This window comes from Globicephala melas, chromosome 3 (assembly GCF_963455315.2).
Source record: "Globicephala melas chromosome 3, mGloMel1.2, whole genome shotgun sequence".
Lineage (NCBI taxonomy): Eukaryota > Metazoa > Chordata > Mammalia > Artiodactyla > Delphinidae > Globicephala > Globicephala melas.
Window position 1 is genome coordinate 143,491,823 of NC_083316.1, and position 20,239 is coordinate 143,512,061.

Below are 20,239 nucleotides of genomic sequence, written 5' to 3' on the forward strand. Positions count from 1 at the left end.
GCTTCCAGCTGTGTTCCAGCGCCTGGCAGTGTGCTGGCATATTAATGGACATAATAAATTCTGTTGAATAAATTAATGGCTTTTGTTAGTTCTGTACCCATTTCACGGAGGGGTTAAATGAAGCCCTTGAGAGACAAAGGCTTTAGGTAAGTGCCTCTGTCCAAGTCAGTCGAGCACAGAGCAGCTCTGGTCCGATTCCCCTCAAATCCTTTGCCCTCGTCCCAACATCAGAATCTAAAGGCTGCAGCCCCCGCCCCCAATCCTGGCAGAAAATTCCCGCGGGTTCTCCCCGCAGTGTCTCCTGGATTTCACCAGGGGGCAGCAGAGGCGACACCCACGAGACGGCTGGGCGGGGCCGGGAAGAGCAGAGGGAGAGGGGTTCCGCTTCCGGCGGGGCTTGCCGCTTCCGCTTCCGGCGGCTTGGTGGGTAAGCCGCTGACGAGAGGATGGACGGTTTGGTTGCTCATTGCTCCGCGCGGCTGCTGCAGCAGGTGGGACCGCGTGGGTCCGGTGGGAAGGTTTGGAAGGGAGGCGCCGGGGCCCGGCTCCTGCCCGGGCAGCGATAAGGCGACGGCAGCGAGGTGGGGACCGGCCTGCGCTGCCTCGGAAGCTAATGCCCTCCCAGAAACGCTCTCCCAGAGGTGGGAGAGGAAGAACCCGTGGTTTCCAGGCCCGGGTGACGGTGACGTTCAGCGAGGTGGAGGGTCCCCCTCTCTATGACTTCCCCAAGCCAGCGTGTCCGGGGGGTGGGGTGCTGGAGCCTGGCGTGTTGAGTACAGCCTCGAGCAGTGCTCGTCTTTTCCCGAGCACGCGCGCGCTCTCGGTGGAAGCGCGGGACCAGGCAGAGGGGCCCTGGGTCCTGTTTGCAGCTCAGCCACCGTTCTCGCCGTGCTGCTGAGCAAGAGGAATCCTGAAAAGCCCGTGCAGTCGTTCATTATCAAGCAGGAGTTTGCTCTCTTGCCCTCAGTATTCGTGGGGGGAAGAACTGTCATACTTTGTCAAAAAGTGACAGTTCCCTTACCCTCTAGGCCCAGGTAGGGAGAGGTGGGAGGGGTGATGGGAATGTAGGTTACGCAGTGTCATCTCATCACGGGAACTGCTTTATGCTAAATCCCTCACAACAGTACAAGTTGGTCAGGTAGATTGGCACGTTCTTTACCGCTCTCCTCGCATGGTCTTTGTCCGTGTGGGGCTGTAAGTACCCTCTCGCTGGGTTGTGATAAGAATAATAGAGATAATTTCTGAAAAGTGTTAGCTCAGTGCCTGTAACATAACGTATGCTCATTTATGGCAATGTTTTCGGCTGTAGTTATGTCCAGGTAGACAATCTGACAGTTAAAGTGAGGGCGTGTCTCCCTTAGTAATGCAGTTAGGTTGGAAGCTTGATTTTCTTTTGACTGGACATGTCTTTAGTTGGAGGAGAACATCTAGGCTAGGACCTACGACCCTGGAAACAAAGAGAGGAAAAAATGGGAAAATCCTTGTGTCTCAGAAAAGGTGGAAGGGGTGGCACTTGAGCCAAAAAAGAAACAAGCGATCTGAAGCTTATCCCCTTGCATGCTTAACACTCCTGTTTCTCCCCGCCAACACACGTGCTTCGTTTTTTCTTATCAAGGATAATATCCTAATGTCATCAAAAACCTCAAGGAAGAAAACTCACAGCTTATCCTAAGGAAACTCCTTCATTCCCATCACCTCTGCCACACCCAGGTGGAGAGGAGGGGAAAGGAGGAAGTAAGCCTGTGGTTCAATTTATCACGTCGTGGGAATCATCAGTTATGACGGACCGAATAAAGTGGCTTTTCTTTCCTAGGAGAAAGAGATTACGTTTCTGACTGCTGAAATTGATCGGTTGAAAAACTGCAGCTGTTCAGAAGCTTCTTCAAATTTGGAACAGTTGCGGGAAGAAAATTTAAAATTAAAGTATCGGCTGAATATCCTTCAAAAGGTGAGTACTCTAGGTTCTAGTTTCATTCTACAATTTAAATTATTGTGTCTTTTTTTAAAATCCTTGTTATCGAAGATTCTGAAAGCATGCCCTGAGGAATTTGGAAAAAGGAGTGAAGAAACCATGTCCTTTCTCCCTGCATGAGACAAGTTAGGACTCAGTTTTTGGTGCAGATAATGGAGCAATTGCTCTTGTCCTTCTAGGGCCCTTTGAAATGTTTCATCATACTAAGTGTTTGGCCAGCTTAATTTTACATAATTGCTTCTATCAAATGGAAATATTTTTAAATACACCCACAGCCCTTCTCTGCTTTAAGTTGGTTATTGTACAGTTTTACTTTCGTATTTTACAACGTCATATATATATTTTTTTCCACTTAAAATTTCAGAACATTTTTTTCCAGGAAGCTTGTGTTGTACTGGTTATTTAATGACTTCATGATCTAACGGTGTTTATAAGTTTTGTCAACATAGTGAGCTTGCTTCAGTTGGGGTTTTAATTTCTTGGCCTGCCTTTCAGGTCTGCTGATGACACATCCTAGAGGATGACCTCACTCCCATAATTGTTCTCCTGTGTGTGTACTACTTTCAGCCAGGCTGCACTGGCATTATACCTTTTTTCCAAAGCTTACCCCATTTATTCATCTTAGACTCTGCCTGCCCCACTCCCGTGAAGTCTTTTTTATTACCTACTGTGATCTCTTCCGCTTAAAATAGCTTTGAGTCTTCTAAAATCACAAAATTCCTTTTCCATGGAATTGCCCCCAAAATATCTCACCTTTCTGATTACCTCATTCATTCTGCACTTACTTCTACTCATTTCCCTATTATATTTATTTCAATTCAGAGGTATTGTTAAATGCCTAATATGTGCTAGAGTCTAGGAGGGAAGAGATACAAAAGGAAGTACAATGTATTCTAATACACATTTTCATAATGGGAACTAGCTCTAATTGTAAATAGGAGAATTCCGTCAGTGTAATGTGGAAGGCATATTGGTTCTTTCGTAGATACTTTGCCCTACTGAGTAACAGCACTGAATACAAAGTACCCAACAGAGAACAGCAAGCCACAGAAGAATAAATAGTGCGGGATGCCCATTCTCCCTACCCTCTTCCTCTGGCTCACTTTGGCCACATGCTCTGAGTTAGAAACACGTGTTGGATGGTTGTCTCAGAGACATTTTTGCCCTTGTTTTCATTAACTCAACAGCCTCAACTCTTCCGTATACCCCCTCCTACTGAGCTGTCTTCCCCCCACCCAAGATTAAGTCTTATATTTACTTAGTACTTATTAGAATTATGGGTACGTTTTTCACCAGTGACAATGTTAAGATTGCTATGTGATGGTACTCTTATTACAAAATCAGAGATTTTGAGTAATCTGCTTCTGATGCTAATTTTCTCATAAGCTCTGTGGTTTTAGGAGGTTTTGTTGGGTTTTTTTTTGCATAATGTGAGGTGTTTCAGAATGCTTATAGTGAGTTATAGCAAAGGTGTTTGTACCGTATGTAATATTTCTTAACCTCATGGAACTTACCATTTTGGGGGAGAAAAGACTTGCACATACGAAACAGGTTGGGGAAAAGTATTTAATTATAGTCAAATACTTAATTGCATGGTGCAGAAATCAAGTACAATGGATTCATATACATGTGTTTACATATATACACACAAAAACATACACACATCCATACATATATACTGATATTCCCAGCCTTTAAAAATAGATTGAGATTTATCTACAATTGGTTTTGGGTCTTAGGATCATATCTAAAAACTTTAGTATTGTGTTGGCCAAAAAGTTTGTTCGGGTTTTTCCATTAAGATGTTAGAAACCCGAATGAACTTTTTAGCCAACCCAGTATTTGTTATTGGAAACCTTTAGATTGTGATAAGCATATCTTCCCCTTTTTTGAGTGTGGCATCACAGGGGAGTCAATTATTGACTAACTAAAATTTTAAATCAGTATTTTAGTGAGTTTAAAGAATATAATTTCTTCCATATGGTAGAGAGGGTGATGAGGAAGCATAGAACCTGAAATGCTCCATTCCAGCAGTACTGACCATGAATCCTGACTTTGCCACTTGCCTTTGTTATCTTTGGCCAGTTACTTAATCTCTAGCCCACAAGGAAATGATGATAGTAGTCACAAACCGAATTTTTGTTATGTAGATGAAGTAAAATAATGCACATAAATAAATAAAGCACTTGACTCAGTTCTTGAGACTCAAGTTACTCAGTAGTACTCAGTTCAATACTACTCGAATAATAGTTTTCATTGTTGTTGTCATTCATATTGCACATCATTGGCATTTTGACTGATGTAAAGTTGTGATTACTTTGTAGCAGCATTTTCATTTGTATTCCATTATGAGCGTATGTGTTCAGTCACCAGTCATCTTGACCTGCTACATGGCAGGTACAATGCTAGGTGCCAGGGATAGAGCCATAAATAGGACACTTTCTTTGCAATCAGAAGTCTGGTGATACAGACAGATAATTTGGAGAAGGTATGAAAACTGCAATAATAGAGGTAATTAATTAATTCTACACCATCTTATGTGAATATATTCCACTTCAGGGAAAGTGAGAAATAGGAGGTAGTAGTAGTCCAACATGGGAATAGCAGTAAGACAAAACAACCTGTTATTCTGATATATTAATATTACCCAGCAGTATTTTTTATCTGTTTCATTTCATGCCTTGAAGGGGTCAGCATTTTAATGGAGAGAATATATTTTTTTATTTCTTTTGTTCATAGAGCTTTCAGTTCCAGCATTTGATAAGAAGTTATTTAGGATTTATTTTGTATTATTTTCTCTGTGCTTTAAGGAAGCTGAGAAAATCCAATCAGCCCCTTACTCTCTATTGCTAATTTCTGTTCTGATAAAATAACTGTAGAGGGCTTCCCTGGTGGCGCAGTGGTTGAGAGTCCGCCTGCCGATGCAGGGGGCGCGGGTTCATGCCCCGGTCCGGGAAGATCTCACGTGCCGCGTAGCGGCTGGGCCCGTGAGCCATGGCCGCTGAGCCTCTGCGTCCGGAGCCTGTGCTCCGCGACAGGAGAGGCCACAACAGTGAGAGGCCCGCGTACCGCAAAATAAATAAATAAATAAATAACTGTAGAAAGAAAGTACTCAGGACGTTTTTACATGTATGTCTTAGATGCTATGGGATAGACTTGTCCTATTAATGTTTCTCAGCATATCCTAGGTATGAGAGCATTACACTATCAGTGTATATTACCTTTCAGTTCTTCTGAAGACATTTCAAGGTTTCGCAAAATATTTGGGAAAATTTTGTATGATAATTTAGAATTTATTGACATTTTCATTCTTTTCTTACAGAGTCTTCAAGCAGAAAGGAGCAAACCAACTAAAAATATGCTTAACATCAATAGTTGCCTACAAGAGGTCTTTGGTTGTGCCATTAAGGCTGCCTATCCAGATTTGGAAAATCCTCCACTGATAGTGACACCAAGTCAACAGCCCAAGTTTGGGGACTATCAGTGTAATAGTGCTATGGGTATCTCTCAGGTGATTATATTATTATAAAGCATTCTTGATGACTTGATTTTCTTAAGCATTATAATTATTACCATTTGCATAAATAATATCAAATTGTATCCTCAGTGAAAACATTTTCCACGGTTCTGGAAAATCTTGAAGAAAGGGAATATGTATGTTTTTAATTTTTAAAAACCACTAATTTGAATATTTAAATTATATATCTATATTTTATATATATATATATATATATATTCTCAGTGTTTAAGGGTAATAGTTGGTATTGTTTTGGCACTTCCCTCCTTTTGTGTCCAGGATGGCTTTGTGTTATTGTTGAGGGATTAAAAGTTAGCTGTCTGGAACCAGCATTCCCATCAAATATTTGGTGGAGATGTGTCTTTGAGGTGGGCTTGTGTATTTCATATTCAGGCAGAGGAGTTCCCTGTTTTTAAGAGCTACATTGTCTAATGTGTTAGTAGTTTATTGCCCCTGGTTTGGGACTTTTTCTTTCTTTTCATTGCTGAATAGAAAGGCTTCATCTAAAGAGACCAGATTTTTTTCTAGATAATTTTTATGTGTCTACGCTGGGGTTAAGTTTATAAGGGTGCTGTTTATTACTCAACTCTGAATATTTGCAAATTAGGAATGTGAATATCCTGGAAACGGGCATTATAACTAAAGACTTTAGAAGTCTTCATTAAAAAGTTCTAGCTAGTTTTGGCAACTCATTTTCAAATGGAGGTCCTGTGGTTTTGGCACTTTTTTATTCCTTCTGGCACTTTGATGTATGATGCTTTAATCAATCCCTTTACAAGGTTATTGGTCTCTGCTTTTCTGCCTTTTGATGGGTCTTATGTCAAATGCATCTGATGCTTTGTCAGTTGTGCATTTCCTACTACCTTGCTGAAACCTGTTGTGTAATGAATCATTTATGTTTTATAGATGCTCAAAACCAAGGAGCAGAAAGTTAATCCAAGGGAAATTGCTGGAAACATTATCAAACACCTCCCAGACAATGAATATATTGAAAAAGTTGAAATTGCTGGTCCTGGTATGTCATAATGTTATCTTTCTTAAGTAGTTGTATTGATTGCTGAGTCCTTTAGAAATAAGAAAACTTTTTTTAGCCGTGCCACGCAGCTTGTAGGATTTTTACCAATAGTTTCCCGACCGAGGGATTGAACCCGGGCCCACAGAATTGAAAGTGCGGAGTCTCAACCACCGGCCCGCCAGGGAATTCCCAAGAAAACCATTTTAAATATAAACATAGGGTTATAACTTGTATACTGAACAAGATGATGAAAGCACCTTAGATTGAGAGTTAGGAAACTGTAGTTTTAAACTAGACTTAGCCACACTGGTCTTGGATGAGTTAACTTTTTCTCCCTCTGGCTTAGTTCTTCATCAGCAAAAAGGAGATAGACCATGGCAGGTATTCTGTACGAAAGAATCACCTCTTTTCCGTTAAGAGGTAAATAAATCATTTGCTGAGAGTGAAGGGGCCCTGAAGTAAGAAGCTTTCAGGAGAGTGGTGAAAGTTTGAAATAGATGCTGAAACAGGGAACTTACAGGAGTGCTCAAGCCAAGGCCCCAAGTGGTGTTGGAAGCCTGAAAAGTTTTGCCAGAACCAGACTAAGGCTCTGGAACCAGCATAAGTGAAATTGAGAAAGGCTTTGGGGGTGAGCAATCCTCAAGTTTGGAGGCTGTCTGATTTTTTTTCTCTTGTCTATTGTTCTTTAGGTTTTATTAATGTCCACTTAAGAAAGGGCTTTGTATCACAACAGTTGACCAACCTCTTGGTGAATGGTGTTAAACTACCTGCCATTGGAGAAAACAAAAAGGTATATGTACAATTTTTGATTGATGTAATAATACATTAGAATTGTGTTATAACTAGGAATGGCTTTTACTTCTACTGAGATTTAATCATTAATATTTTGAGATTATGAACACAGCTGTGAAGTAACTTTTCCCCTGGGTCTTGATTGCTATGTGATTTTTCCTTTCATTCCATAAAGCATTTGAGGTAGCCAACCGATATTTATGAGTTATCTCTGAAATAGAGAATAGATTAGAGAATAGAATTTGTTTAAACAAATTTGATTATTTTTCAGTTAATAATGGACAGGTTTCATCAGACAACCTAACACAATTGAATTACAATGCAAGCTACTGTTTAAGTCTTAAGTTTATTATTAAATGTTATTAATGAATGTGTTAGCAGAATAAAATGTTTATACCCCTTTAAAAAAAATCTTTATTATTTATCCTAGGTTGTAGTTGACTTTTCCTCTCCCAACATAGCTAAAGAGATGCATGTAGGCCATCTCAGGTCGACGATCATAGGAGAGAGCATGTGCCGCCTCTTTGAGTTTGCAGGATATAACGTGCTGCGGTATGTACTCTTGGCTTTCTTTGGAGATTTCTATAGACAAGGGAAAATGTCACTTGAGAAAGAATCTTTGACTAAATCAGTGATTCATCAGTGTGGTTCTGCTTCATAATCACCCATTAGGCTTTTAAATTATGTCCTTGGCCCCTCCTCTGGACTAACAGCTTTTAAGACTTGGGGTAGGGGGCGGAACCAAGGAAAAAGCTCCCCCATTTGTTCCACAAATATTTCTTGATTGCCTCGTGTATACTAGGGGTATATAGTCTAGTGGGAGAGGTAAGCAAGAAACAGATGGTGCTGGGCCTTGTAGGCCATGGTAGGAAATTGGGATTTTATTAAGTGCAGTGAGAAGTTATTGGAAAGTCTTAAGTTAGTAGGGCATGTAATCTAATTAGAGATTACTCTGGTTCCTGTGAAGAAGCTAGGCAACTAAGGGAGAACTATAGTAATGAATTAGAAGGCTGTTTTAATAATCCAGTTAAGAGATGATCTGGTGGTTTGAGATTAGATGAAAGCCGTGAGGAATGAGAAGTGGTTGGATTGACATATTTTGAAAAATTTTGTCCATTGACATTTGGGAACCACTAATTACACTAAGATAATTAGTTGAAAAGTTAAATTTTCATAAAATTGTGGTAATGACCAACATTGGCCCAGCTGCCATTGTCCCAGTTAACTACACAATAAACAGATCACAGTCCACTGATAGGAAATTCATTCAGCAAATCCTAGAGGCCTGCTGTTTGCAGCCTCCATTCCTGGGTATGCGATGCTAAACATAACAGACCTGGTCTTTGCCTCTCAGACCAGTTGAGGAAACACCTCCATAAAAATATATTACTAAATGTGATGTACTGGCACTTAATGTTAGTGGTTCCTAATGGAATATAATTCCTCTAATTTAACCATGTTTATCATTTTAAAGTGATTTTATGTTCTGTTTTTGGTATTAGATTAAACCATGTAGGAGATTGGGGAACCCAGTTTGGCATGCTCATTGCTCACCTGCAAGACAGATTTCCGGATTACCTAACAGTTTCACCTCCCATTGGGGATCTTCAGGCTTTTTATAAGGTTTGATTTCATTTATTGTTCTATTATTTGTGTGTTTATCATTTATCACAATTATTTGTTTTCCTTAGGGAGTTTAAAATGGTATTTGAAGCTACTATAACAGTTGCTAAACTCTGTTCCTTAACACATCATGCTTGCTTTTTTTATTGGTGTATGTTAAAAATTTAATTCTACTACATTACCCATTCTTAAGTGAATTTAGGAGTTTGTTAGTCAAAATACATTTTAATATTTAAAAATTTCTGATGCTGTAGTTTTCATCTTCATTTTATATATTTTGAAAGCGTTGTTAAGTATATATAAACAGTTTTTTAAAGACAATTTACCATAAACCATAATTTTAAATCAGTTAGTGTGACTCCTTTACTTATCCGTATACAAACATTCAAACATGTATTATATCATTTGTGGTTATAATATCATTTTTATATTCTGCCTGTTAAACATTTTATCAAACTCTTTCATGTTACTTTATAACAGCACATTATTTTGGATTTGTGGACCAAAGTTTATTTCACTCCCTATTGTTGGATTTTCTTCCCCCATTTGGGGGGAGCTCAAACTTCATACTGTAGGTCTTTTTCCTTTTAAAATTGTTTCCTTATGATAGACAGTATCACAAGAATAGGATTACTGCATTAAAAAGTAAACATTTGTGGGTCTTTTGGTTGGTTGTTATTGGGTTTTTTGAAGTTATTTTTGTATTTTGGTATGTATTTTCTAATGAAAAAATTGAAAATAAATTGTTTACTGGTGGGTGAAATAACTTACAGTCTCTTGGGATTCTGTGCACTGAATATAATGAGGCAAATCTATTAATGCAATAAAATTTTTTAATACATTGCTAAATTTTAAAACCAAGGTAAAAGAAAAGCCATATATTTCCAGTTTTTTTTAAACACATAGATCTGTAATTATAAAGAAATGTCTAGAATTTCCATCAAAATGTTATTGCTGGTGAGTTTGGGATGGGATTAACAATATATATATATATTTTTTTAGTAAGCATGTGTTGCTTTCAAAATAGATATAAAAACAATGAAAGAATTTTATTTTTAATTACAAAAAAAATTGCTCATCCAGAATGGAAAATAGAGCCCAGAAAATTCCTCCTCATCTGTTAGCTATTCATTATTACTCTCCTGGAACATAGCATTGGTGTGAATTGGAAAAGTAGAGGTAGCACTGTGGTGAGAATTTTATATTTTTATTTATTTATTTTGCGGTACGCAGGCCTCTCAGTGCTGTGGCCTCTCCCATTGCGGAGCACAGGCTCCGGACGCGCAGGCTCAGCAGCCATGGCTCACGGGCCCAGCCGCTCCGCGGCATGTGGGATCTTCCCGGACCGGGGCACGAACCCGTGTCCCCTGCATCGGCAGGCGGACTCTCAACCACTGCACCACCAGGGAAGCCCAAGAATTTTATATTTTTAAGAAAAATTATTTCAGAGGCAATAATAGGGTTTTATTGGCGCATTCATTTGTAACAATACTCTTTGTTGAGATAGAGCACTTGTTCTGGTGTTCTAAATTTTTACTTCCTCACTCTGGTCTATTTGTGGGGTTTGTCTAGGTCTTTTTGAGAAATGTACAAATTTTTTATCTAGAAATATGGGGGTCACTCTTTACAAACCTTACCTTTTTTTTTTTTTTTAAACACAGGAATCCAAGAAGAGATTTGATACCGAGGAGGAATTTAAGAAGAGAGCATACCAGTGTGTTGTTTTGCTCCAGAGTAAAAATCCAGACATCATAAAAGCTTGGAAGCTTATCTGTGATGTCTCCCGCCAAGGTGAGTTTCTGGGCTTTGTTCATTCATCTAACAGATACTATTGCATACAGTTTCTTGAGTATTCAAAATTGACCTTGAATGACATGTTAAATTTTCAAGGACTAGCAAATTATTTTTCTTAAGTATTTTCTGAAGTTGAAACTGCAAAGAAAGTTTATAAAGACAGGCAGGTGCAAAATTTAACTTCCTCAGAAGTCAGGAAAAATTAGTTAGGAAAGAAAGTAGAAGAGAAAAAGATGCTATTCACAGTAGCATCCAAAGCTATAAAAATAGTTAGGAATAAGTCTATCCAGGAATGCGTAGGGCTAAAATGAAGGGAAATACACAAAAGGATGGAATAGAATGTTTGGACAGAGTGTCATGCAGAATCCCCTAGTTCTCCACATTCATTTGTGGTTTTAAGACAATTTTAACATAATCTGAAAGGTCACTTTGAGGAATAAATGAACAAGAATAGCCAGTAGATCTTTGGAAAAGGCTGAGGGCTGTTTTGCCACACTAGGCAGTAAAATGTGTTGTGCTACTGTAGGTTATCTTGTGTCACTAATGCGTGGCTAGAGAAACAGATAAATGATACAAATTAGAAAAAAACTATATAAGAAAATTCAGTAAACAGTTGAACTCCAAATAGGAAAGGCTTTTCTTTTTTTCTTCTCATTTACATTTTCTAAGAGTAAATTTTTTATTTTTTTTATTTTTTTTTTATTTTTTTTTGCGTTACGTGGGCCTCTCACTGTTGTGGCCTCTCCCGTTGCGGAGCACAGGCTCCGGACGCACAGGCTCAGCAGCCATGGCTCACGGGCCCAGCCGCTCCGCGGCATGTGGGATCTTCCCGGACCGGGGCACGAACCCGTGTCCCCTGCATCGGCAGGCGGACTCTCAACCACTGCGCCACCAGGGAAGCCCCCTAAGAGTAAATTTTTTTTAAATTACAGTAGGTATTTGTTCCTTGCAGGAACAAAATAAATGTAGACAGGAAAAAAGGAAATACATTATCTGTATTCCTCCCCACTATTAATAATTTTGATATGTATCTTGCTATATATTCTTTCCAAATTTTCAAAGTGGCAGTATGTATGTAATGCTCTGTTTCATACATTTTCATGTAATTAATTTCCTTCCAAATGCTTCAATTAAATAATTTCTTTTAAGGTAAGATGCATGTTTCCTATTTGTTTAAATTATACATTTTCTTTATTTGGTAACTTTTTCCCTAGAGTTTAATAAAATCTATGAGGCGTTGGACATCTCTTTAATAGAGAGGGGAGAATCCTTCTATCAAGATATGATGAATGATATTGTGAAGGAGTTTGAAGATAGAGGTGAGTTGTTTTTTTTTTTTAACTTTATTATACAAATTTTCAAACATAGGCAAAAGCGGAGGGAATATTCTAGTAATCCCCAACTCCATGCACTTGTTACCCAACTTAATTATGAATGCAGGCCGATCTTACTATGTCAGTACCTTCCTATATACACTGCTTATATCATATAATTTCATGTATAACTGCTTTGGTTTGTCTCTGAAACAACAGGCCCTTCATCCCACCCCAAAACCACAATACCATTATTATTCCATGACAGTTAATAATTCCTTAATATTAAATAGTGAGTCAGGAGTTCAAATTTCCCAAGTTGATTCATAATCTTTTTTAATCATGAGTATTTTTTTTCAGTGTCTGCACATTTGTTTGCTATAAATTCTGTAGGTCATGGGTTTCTCTCCATTAGCCCCATCCTTTTTTCTCATTTATTTGAAGAAACTAGGCTGTTTGTCTTACAGAGATTCCCATATAATGTTATGTAACAATTCCTCTATCTGTATTTTCTAAAGAGGTTTGATTAAATTCTGGTTTGTGTTTTTATTTTCTTCCCTTTTTTGTTTTGTCTTGTTTAATTTGCAAGAATGCCAATTTTTGGTTGGCTCTCTTACTATGATGTTAAGATGAATTAGTGGGTTTAGGTGTTGTCAGCCTGATCTATCCTTTAATTTCCCCATTAGACTTTCCCCTAGAGGTTTTAGCAGCTGTTGATTGTCATGACTTTGTTCCATTATTTCATTAGAGATTGGAAAACGGTGGCATTCTGTCATTCCTTTGTTACCTGGAATTCCCATGTGCAGAACTTTGTCACATAATCATTTTGATTATCCTGAGGTACAATTCATAGAAGACAAACAGTATAAATTCTTGGTCCTTTATTTTTCTTTCTTTATCAATTTTCAGAATAATAAATTAATTTCTTAATATCTTCCAGATGTGACAACTGGATTGTTTTTAGCATTATTGTAAGGTTTAATATCTTTTATGTTTTTCGACCATTTGCCTTAGATCTGGATTCAACCAATCTGATATCTGCAAGGAAACTTGGTTCCTTGAATGACAAATGGTATTTGTTAGTCACGTTCTGGAGCCTAGGGACCATACTTTTAAGATAATGAATTTTAAAAAAATTTTTTAATTGAGATATAGTTGATTTACAATGTTGTGTTAATTTCTGCTGTACAGCAAAGTGATTCAGTTATATATATATATATATGTGTGTGTGTGTATGTATGTGTAAATACATATTTTTCGTATTCTTTTCCATTATGGTTTATCACAGGATGTTGACTGTAGTTCCCTGTGCTGTGCAGTAGGACCTTGTTTACCCATTCTATATGTAATAGTTTGTATCTGCTAACCCCACACTCCCACTCCCTCCCTCCCCCCACCTTGGCAACCACAAGTCTGTTCTCTGTGAGTCTGTTTCTGTCCTGTAGATAGGTTCATTTGTGTCATATTTTAGATTCCACATATAAGTGATATCATATGGTATTTGTCTTTCTCTGTCTGACTTACTTCACTTAGTATGATAATCTCTAGGTCCATCCATGTTGCTGCAAATGGCATTATTTCATTCTTTCTTATGGGTGAGTAATATTCCATTGTGTATATGTACCACATCTTCTCCATCCGTTCATCTGTTGATGGACATTTAGGTTGTTTCCATGTCTTGGCTATTACAAATAGTGCTGCTGTGAAGATAGGGGTGCGTGCATCTTTTCGAATTATAGTTTTGTCCAGATATATGCCCAGGAGTGAGATTGCTGGATCATATGGCAACTCTAGTTTTAGGTTATTGGGGAACCTCCATACTGTTTTCCATAGTGGCTGCACCAATTTACATTCCCACCAGCAGTGTAAGAAGGTTCCCTTTTCTCTACCCTCTCTAGCATATTTTATTTGTACACTTACGATAATGAAATTTTAATAATGAGAAAAGCACAGAGAAGTTAGTAACTTCCCAGAGTTACATAGCTAATAAGTAATAAGTCTGAGATTCAAACCTGGGCAGTCTGGCTTCAGAGTTTGTTTTTTGTTTTGTTTTGTTTTTTCCGGTATGCGGGCCTCTCACTGTTGTGGCCTCTCCCGTTGCGGAGCACAGGCTCCGGACGCGCAGGCTCAGCGGCCATGGCTCACGGGCCCAGCTGCTCCGCGGCATGTGGGATCCTCCCAGACTGGGGCACGAACCCGTGTCCCCTGTATCGGCAGGCGGACTCTCAACCACTGCGCCACCAGGGAAGCCCCAGAGTTTGTTTTTAACCAGCATTTTATAGTGCCTTCACCTTACCAAGCATCAGTTTCCTAAAGTGTAAAAAAAAAACAGTAATAACAATATTTACTGCAGAGAGTTATTGTGAAGGTTGAATTTAAGGCTTAATATAGTATTTAGCACATAGTAGCATGCACTCAAAGATTGCTGTTTTTACCGTCATGTACTCTCCTGTCCTTTCTTGCATCCAAGAATTTTGTCTTTTTCATTATGAGTGTATGAACATGATTTTATTTTTACTTTTCACTAACCATTCTAAATGCTAAATCCTGCCATGTTTGTTTCCTGAACTCTGTTGCAGTTTTAACTTTAAAACTGTAAATGAATGAATACATTTTAAGAGGTAACGATAAAAATTGCATCCTCCTCCCAAAGGAAGGCTATGACTCCAGCTTGAAAACAAAGCACAGATTTCCGTGTTCTGTGTCTGCTGAGCAGGTGGGCTCCAGTGGGATGCTCTATGAAGAGTTTGGGCTCCAGTGGGATGCTCTATGAAGAGTGTAGTGTTAGTCCAGAAAACTGCCAGGATATCTCACCTGTGCCCTGAACACACCCTGGGTGCCCAGACAACCTTGACAATAGCCATTTTCCAAGGCTCATACTAGGTCACATTGAGGGAAAAAATCCTGTGATTTTTTTTTTGAGCTCTCTAATAAATATCCTATAATGGCTAAGCATTTATAGTCCTTTAAGATTCTTTTAACATTATTAATAAAGTTTTTTTTTTTTTCTAGGATTTGTGCAAGTGGATGATGGCAGAAAGATTGTGTTTGTTCCAGGATGTTCCATACCATTAACCATAGTAAAATCAGATGGAGGTTATACCTATGATACATCTGACCTGGCTGCTATTAAACAAAGACTGTTTGAGGAAAAAGCAGATATGATCATCTATGTGGTAGACAGTGGACAAGTAAGTGAGTTTGAAGATTTGTATATGTTTAGATTGTCCAGTTGGTGAGGCATTTGGCTCTATAAGACCCTATAAATTTCCCTACAAAAATTCAGAAAAGTAATGTAATATAAGGAAAAGAACAGGGTTTGGATTTGGCCAAACTTGTACACTTCTCAGCTTTCCCGCTTGTCTCTGTAAACTGAAAGGGTGTTCCTTTTCTCATGTATAAGGAATAAAGAAGAGCTTTTACAACTTTACTTGCCTTACAAGATGTGTGAGTGATTTGAATTTTACAAATTTTTATTCCTAAGCAGAAGAGCTTTCAGTCATTTTTTTAATTAGAAAGTTTAGCAAGTAACTTTCTCTTTCTATTTCTTTGTAGTCTTTACACTTCCAGACAATATTTGGTGGTGCTCAAATGATTGGTTGGTATGACCCTGCAGTAACTCGAGTGTCTCATGCTGGATTTGGTGTGGTACTGGGGGAAGACAAGTAAGTCTGGAAAATCTGAAGGTGGAAATGACACACCTGACCCCCAGATTTCTTTGAAAGAGGCTATATTTCATTTGATACCATAGTCTACGTATGCTGTAGTGGTGTACGCAGCTGAGATGTTTTGTACCTATGTCTTATCACTGCCAGAGAATGTAACCTTTTAGGGAGAATTCAGAGAAATTTTTAACATCTTACATTTAATATTGTCTTAGGATCACTTAACTAATCACCATATCATTTTAGATTTGGTGACATGACCTAAATACTACCATCACGTAAAAGTGGGTGATGTTTCTAAAAACTGCATAAGCTAGCTCAAGATGCTTAACAAACCAGTGTACAAAAGCCCTAATTTAAGCATGTAAAAGGCAGGCTAGGGGTGTCAGGGTATTTATTTTAGATACAAGATTATATGGAGACCAAATACCTTAGATCAGACATTTAATTGTAACATATGACTCTTCTGTATAGCTGCGCTTTTTTGTTAATTAGAAGACACTGGGTCCTTACCGTGAGCCATGGCCGCTCCGTGGCATGTGGGATTTTCCCGGACCGGGGCACAAACCCACATCCCCTGCATCGGCAGGCGGACTCTCAACCACTGCGCCACGAGGGAAGCCCCTATTGGTTTTTTTGACTAACATTTAGATGATTATTCCTACAGTTAGGAGAAAATTAACACATTTACCTTTTATGTCTGATATTTATCACCAATATTTATATATTGGCATTTAATTTATCATGTAATGGCTAAGGAATTTTTTACTTCTTTTTTTGGTGGTTTTATATTTCTGCATTCGGTATCATGTAATTATGGTGTCCTACACCATAAAAAAGAAAAATAATATCAGTGATAGTTAGCCAGTAGCAGCCTACCGTATTTTAAATAGTGACATTAAAATGCTCAGATTCTGCCATCTATTTTTTAGTGAATTTTTCTGTTTTAAGGCTTTTTACAATAAATAAGTTATCATTTTATTTGATCATCTTCCTGTTTATTGAGCACCTCATTGGCTGGGTGCTCCACAGTGTGTACATGAAGATAACATAAAACATGGCCTCCTTCCTGAAGAAGAAGCCTGTCATCTAAAGCAGAGCAGTTCCCTGTGGAGCCTGTTAAAATATACATGCCAGGCCCTACCAGGAGAGTTACTGACTTATTAGGTCTACAGTGGGTATTAGGCATCTGTTTTTGAAAGCTCTTTTGGTAGTCAGGTATGCATCCCTCTTATTAGAACCACTGGTCAGAGGAGTAGACCAACACAAAAAGCAAAAATTCAAGGCAGGCGCAGGTAGGGAATGATGGGAAAGACCAGTTATTGCAAAGTGGAGACATTAAGGAAGGCTTTCTTACATTTTGGCTAGGCTTTATGATGGATATCATTTCATCACACAGAAGGTCTGGAAGTTGTTGGAACACTCAAGGAGGCGAGGGGATGGTAATTCTATAATGAAGGGCAAGATGATCCTTTTTAAGGCAGCTCTGAACATATAACTTTAACAGGAAATATCACAATTACTTTGGCAGACTTTGTGTTAGATAGAAAAACATGCTTCCTTTGTACCATTATTGGGATTGAAGGATTTTTTTAACTTAAAAAAAACAGGAAGAAAAAGACGGACATCATATACTTGGATGTCTTGCAAACTTCTTTTTAATAGGTAAAATCCAATTTTCATGAAATGCTTTTTTTTTTTTTTTTTTGCGGTATGCGGGCCTCTCACTGTTGTGGCCTCTCCCGTTGCGGAGCACAGGCTCCAGACGCGCAGGCTCAGCGGCCATGGCTCACGGGCCCAGCCGCTCTGCGGTATGTGGGATCCTCCCGGACCGGGGCACGAACCCGTGTCCTCTGCATCGGCAGGCGGACTCTCAACCACTGCACCACCAGGGAAGCCCCTCATGAAATGCTTTTTAATAGTGCAGTTACTCAGGGCAGTGCTTATCAGTACTTTTGCCCCATCCACAGAGATTCTGATTTCAGTGAGTATGAATGGGGCCCTGGCATCCAGTTCTAAAGTTCTCAGGCTGATTCCGATATGCTTCTAGGGTTGGTTACCACTGGACAGGTGGAATTACTATTCAGAGAAATGCAAGTAAGATTCCAGTTAAGAATTTGCTTATTTCCCAAGCAGTTCTAGAAGCAAAAGTGTAGTTAATTAATAATTTTCTAAGAAGGTAAAACAACTGAGCCAAACTTTGTGTTCAGAAAAATGAACAAATTAACGGATGTCTTCTTTTTTTCCGTTTTAACGAATGTATTAAAGGTGAACATGTAGAGAATGCTATTAGGGGTCTAAAGCATAGAATGCTTGGAGTTGAGGGTTAATAGATGAAAGACACTTGACTGTATCTACTTTCTTTTGGCATCCTCCCTGGTTGTCAGCTGAATAAGGCAGTGTCAAACCTTAATTTTCAAAGATTTCTAAGTTGGAAGGTCTGCTTCAAAATCTGTTTAACTGGGACATTTAAATTTTATTAGGAAGAAGTTTAAAACACGATCAGGTGAAACGGTGCGCCTCATAGACCTTCTGGAAGAAGGACTAAAACGCTCCATGGACAAATTGAAGGAAAAAGAAAGAGACAAGGTAATCCAAAGACTTATTTGTGTATTGTGTAGCATGCATGGTGTTGTGGTTTTTTATTTTTGTCTTTATTGAGAGAACTGGGAAGGATTATAAGGAGTCAGTCCACTTTTGACAGGCTTATAGTACTCAGATTTTATTGCACAGTTTGTTTCTTGAATTGTTGAGTATTTATTGTGAAAATACAGTTCTTGGCTATTACAAAAGGCCATGGCCTTTTTCGCCTTTGTTAATGTGGCGTAGAATATCTGCTTCTTATTGGCAGTTCACCTGTCACTGCTTTGAACCAGTGATGGGAGAATATTGAAGATTGAGACGGTCTGAGTGAAGAGCCTACATTAGAGTGTACGTCTGCTGAGCTCCTTTGTCTGGGAGCATTTGTAGAATGATCATAGCAGTAAACACCTACCACTCTTGGCCACTGACGAGCCATCAGAGTAGGAAACATGATGGGCTTTCATAGCACCCTTAGAAAGGACTGAGGTTGGATCTGTGTGGAATTTGGAGGAACTGCATCAAAATGGAAAAAAAGCATCAAAAAAAATTTAAGATGGGAATAACAGAGGTCAAGGATTGAGATTCAAAGAGTCTTAGGTCTTTTACTCTCCTGCAAGTCAAGTGGTATTTTGGAATGAACATAATTACTATAAACAGAAGAGTAAAATGACAGAAAGAGACACAGAATAGGAAGAAATGTAGACATCAAAGAGCCAAACAAAAAAAAGGTTCTTTGAGGACACACTGTCTTGTTTGGTTTGGGTAGATCACTGATAATCCAGAGAACATGAAGGCAGGCTGTAAGGCTACATTCTTCCCATCTGTTCCCTTTCCACTGTTAGCAAAATGAAATGTAAAATACTTTTTTTCTCTATTTCCAGTAGGTGGTTGTCAGGTATACCCAGTTGGTATCTCCAGAATGGTTTTGCCTTTTAGTTCTGGCCTAGGCACAAGTGGCACAATCAGATGAAAAATGGAAAATTTAGTCACCTAATCAATTTGTTTAGTCTGCATGATAACAAAAACTGCTTTGACTCTTTTATTTATTTGGCCATTTCAGCTAGTATCTTTTGATTTGCATACAGTAAAATGTAAAGCTTGACGAATTTTTACACACACATATGTATAGACATGATAACACCAACCAATCAAGTTATATTTCCATCACCCCAGAAAGTTTCTTGTCACCATAGATCAGTTTTGTTTGAGGACTTTAATGAAATCATAACGTGTGTTCTGTTTTCCAGGTGTATCAGTAGTTCATTTCTTTTTATTGCTAGATAATAGTATGTATGTATTTATGACTGCATTGGGTCTTCATTGCTGCTCTCGGGCTTCCTCTAGTTGTGGCGAGCGTGAGCTACTCTTTGTTGAGGTGTGCAGTGGCTTCTCTTGTTGTGGAGCATGGACTCTAGGCGCACAGGCTTCAGTAGTTGTGGCACACGGGCTCAGTAGTTGTGGCTCACAGGCCCTAGAGCACAGGCTCAGTGGTTGTGGTGCACGAGTTTAGTTGCTCCGCGGCATGTGGGATCTTCCCAGACCAGGGCTTGAACCCGTGTCCCCTGCATTTGTGGGTGGATTCTTAACCACTGTGCCACCAGGGAAGTCCCTAGCTAATAGTATTATGTTTCTTCTGTTGATGGACATTAGGGTTGTTTCTGTTTGTTGACTATTACAAATAAATTAATTTCAGCATTGCTGTTCAAGCCACTCTATGGGTACATGCACTTTTTCTCTTGGATGTATATCTAGGAATGGCATTGATGGGTTGTAGGGTGGGCTTATGCTTAACTTTATTAAAAATTGTGCCAAGGACAGAGTTGTAACCATTGTACACTCTCACCACTAGTATGTGATTGTTCCAGTTGCCCCATATCTTCCACTATAACTTTTTGTGAGTCTTTTATTTTAGCTTTTCTGGTGAATGTGTATTAGCATCTCACTATGGTTAAAATTTGCATTTCT

General features: G+C 38.8%; 1 protein-coding gene across 5 annotated transcripts in view; it reads left to right on the top strand.

The window, feature by feature from the left end:
* The first annotated feature begins 383 nt into the window (after positions 1–383).
* Positions 384–20,239, top strand: part of RARS1 (arginyl-tRNA synthetase 1) — a 36,483-nt gene continuing 16,627 nt past the window's right edge. For all 5 annotated transcript variants that reach the window (XM_030829980.2, XM_060296582.1, XM_060296583.1 and 2 more), the window contains exons 1-12: positions 384–491; positions 1,814–1,948; positions 5,295–5,483; positions 6,396–6,504; positions 7,194–7,294; positions 7,727–7,848; positions 8,799–8,919; positions 10,581–10,710; positions 11,928–12,032; positions 15,039–15,217; positions 15,582–15,691; positions 18,175–18,280. In XM_030829980.2, coding sequence (XP_030685840.1) covers positions 447–491; positions 1,814–1,948; positions 5,295–5,483; positions 6,396–6,504; positions 7,194–7,294; positions 7,727–7,848; positions 8,799–8,919; positions 10,581–10,710; positions 11,928–12,032; positions 15,039–15,217; positions 15,582–15,691; positions 18,175–18,280 — 1,452 coding nt within the window. In that variant the 5' untranslated portion in view covers positions 384–446. The remainder of the gene's footprint in view (positions 492–1,813; positions 1,949–5,294; positions 5,484–6,395; positions 6,505–7,193; positions 7,295–7,726; positions 7,849–8,798; positions 8,920–10,580; positions 10,711–11,927; positions 12,033–15,038; positions 15,218–15,581; positions 15,692–18,174; positions 18,281–20,239) is intronic.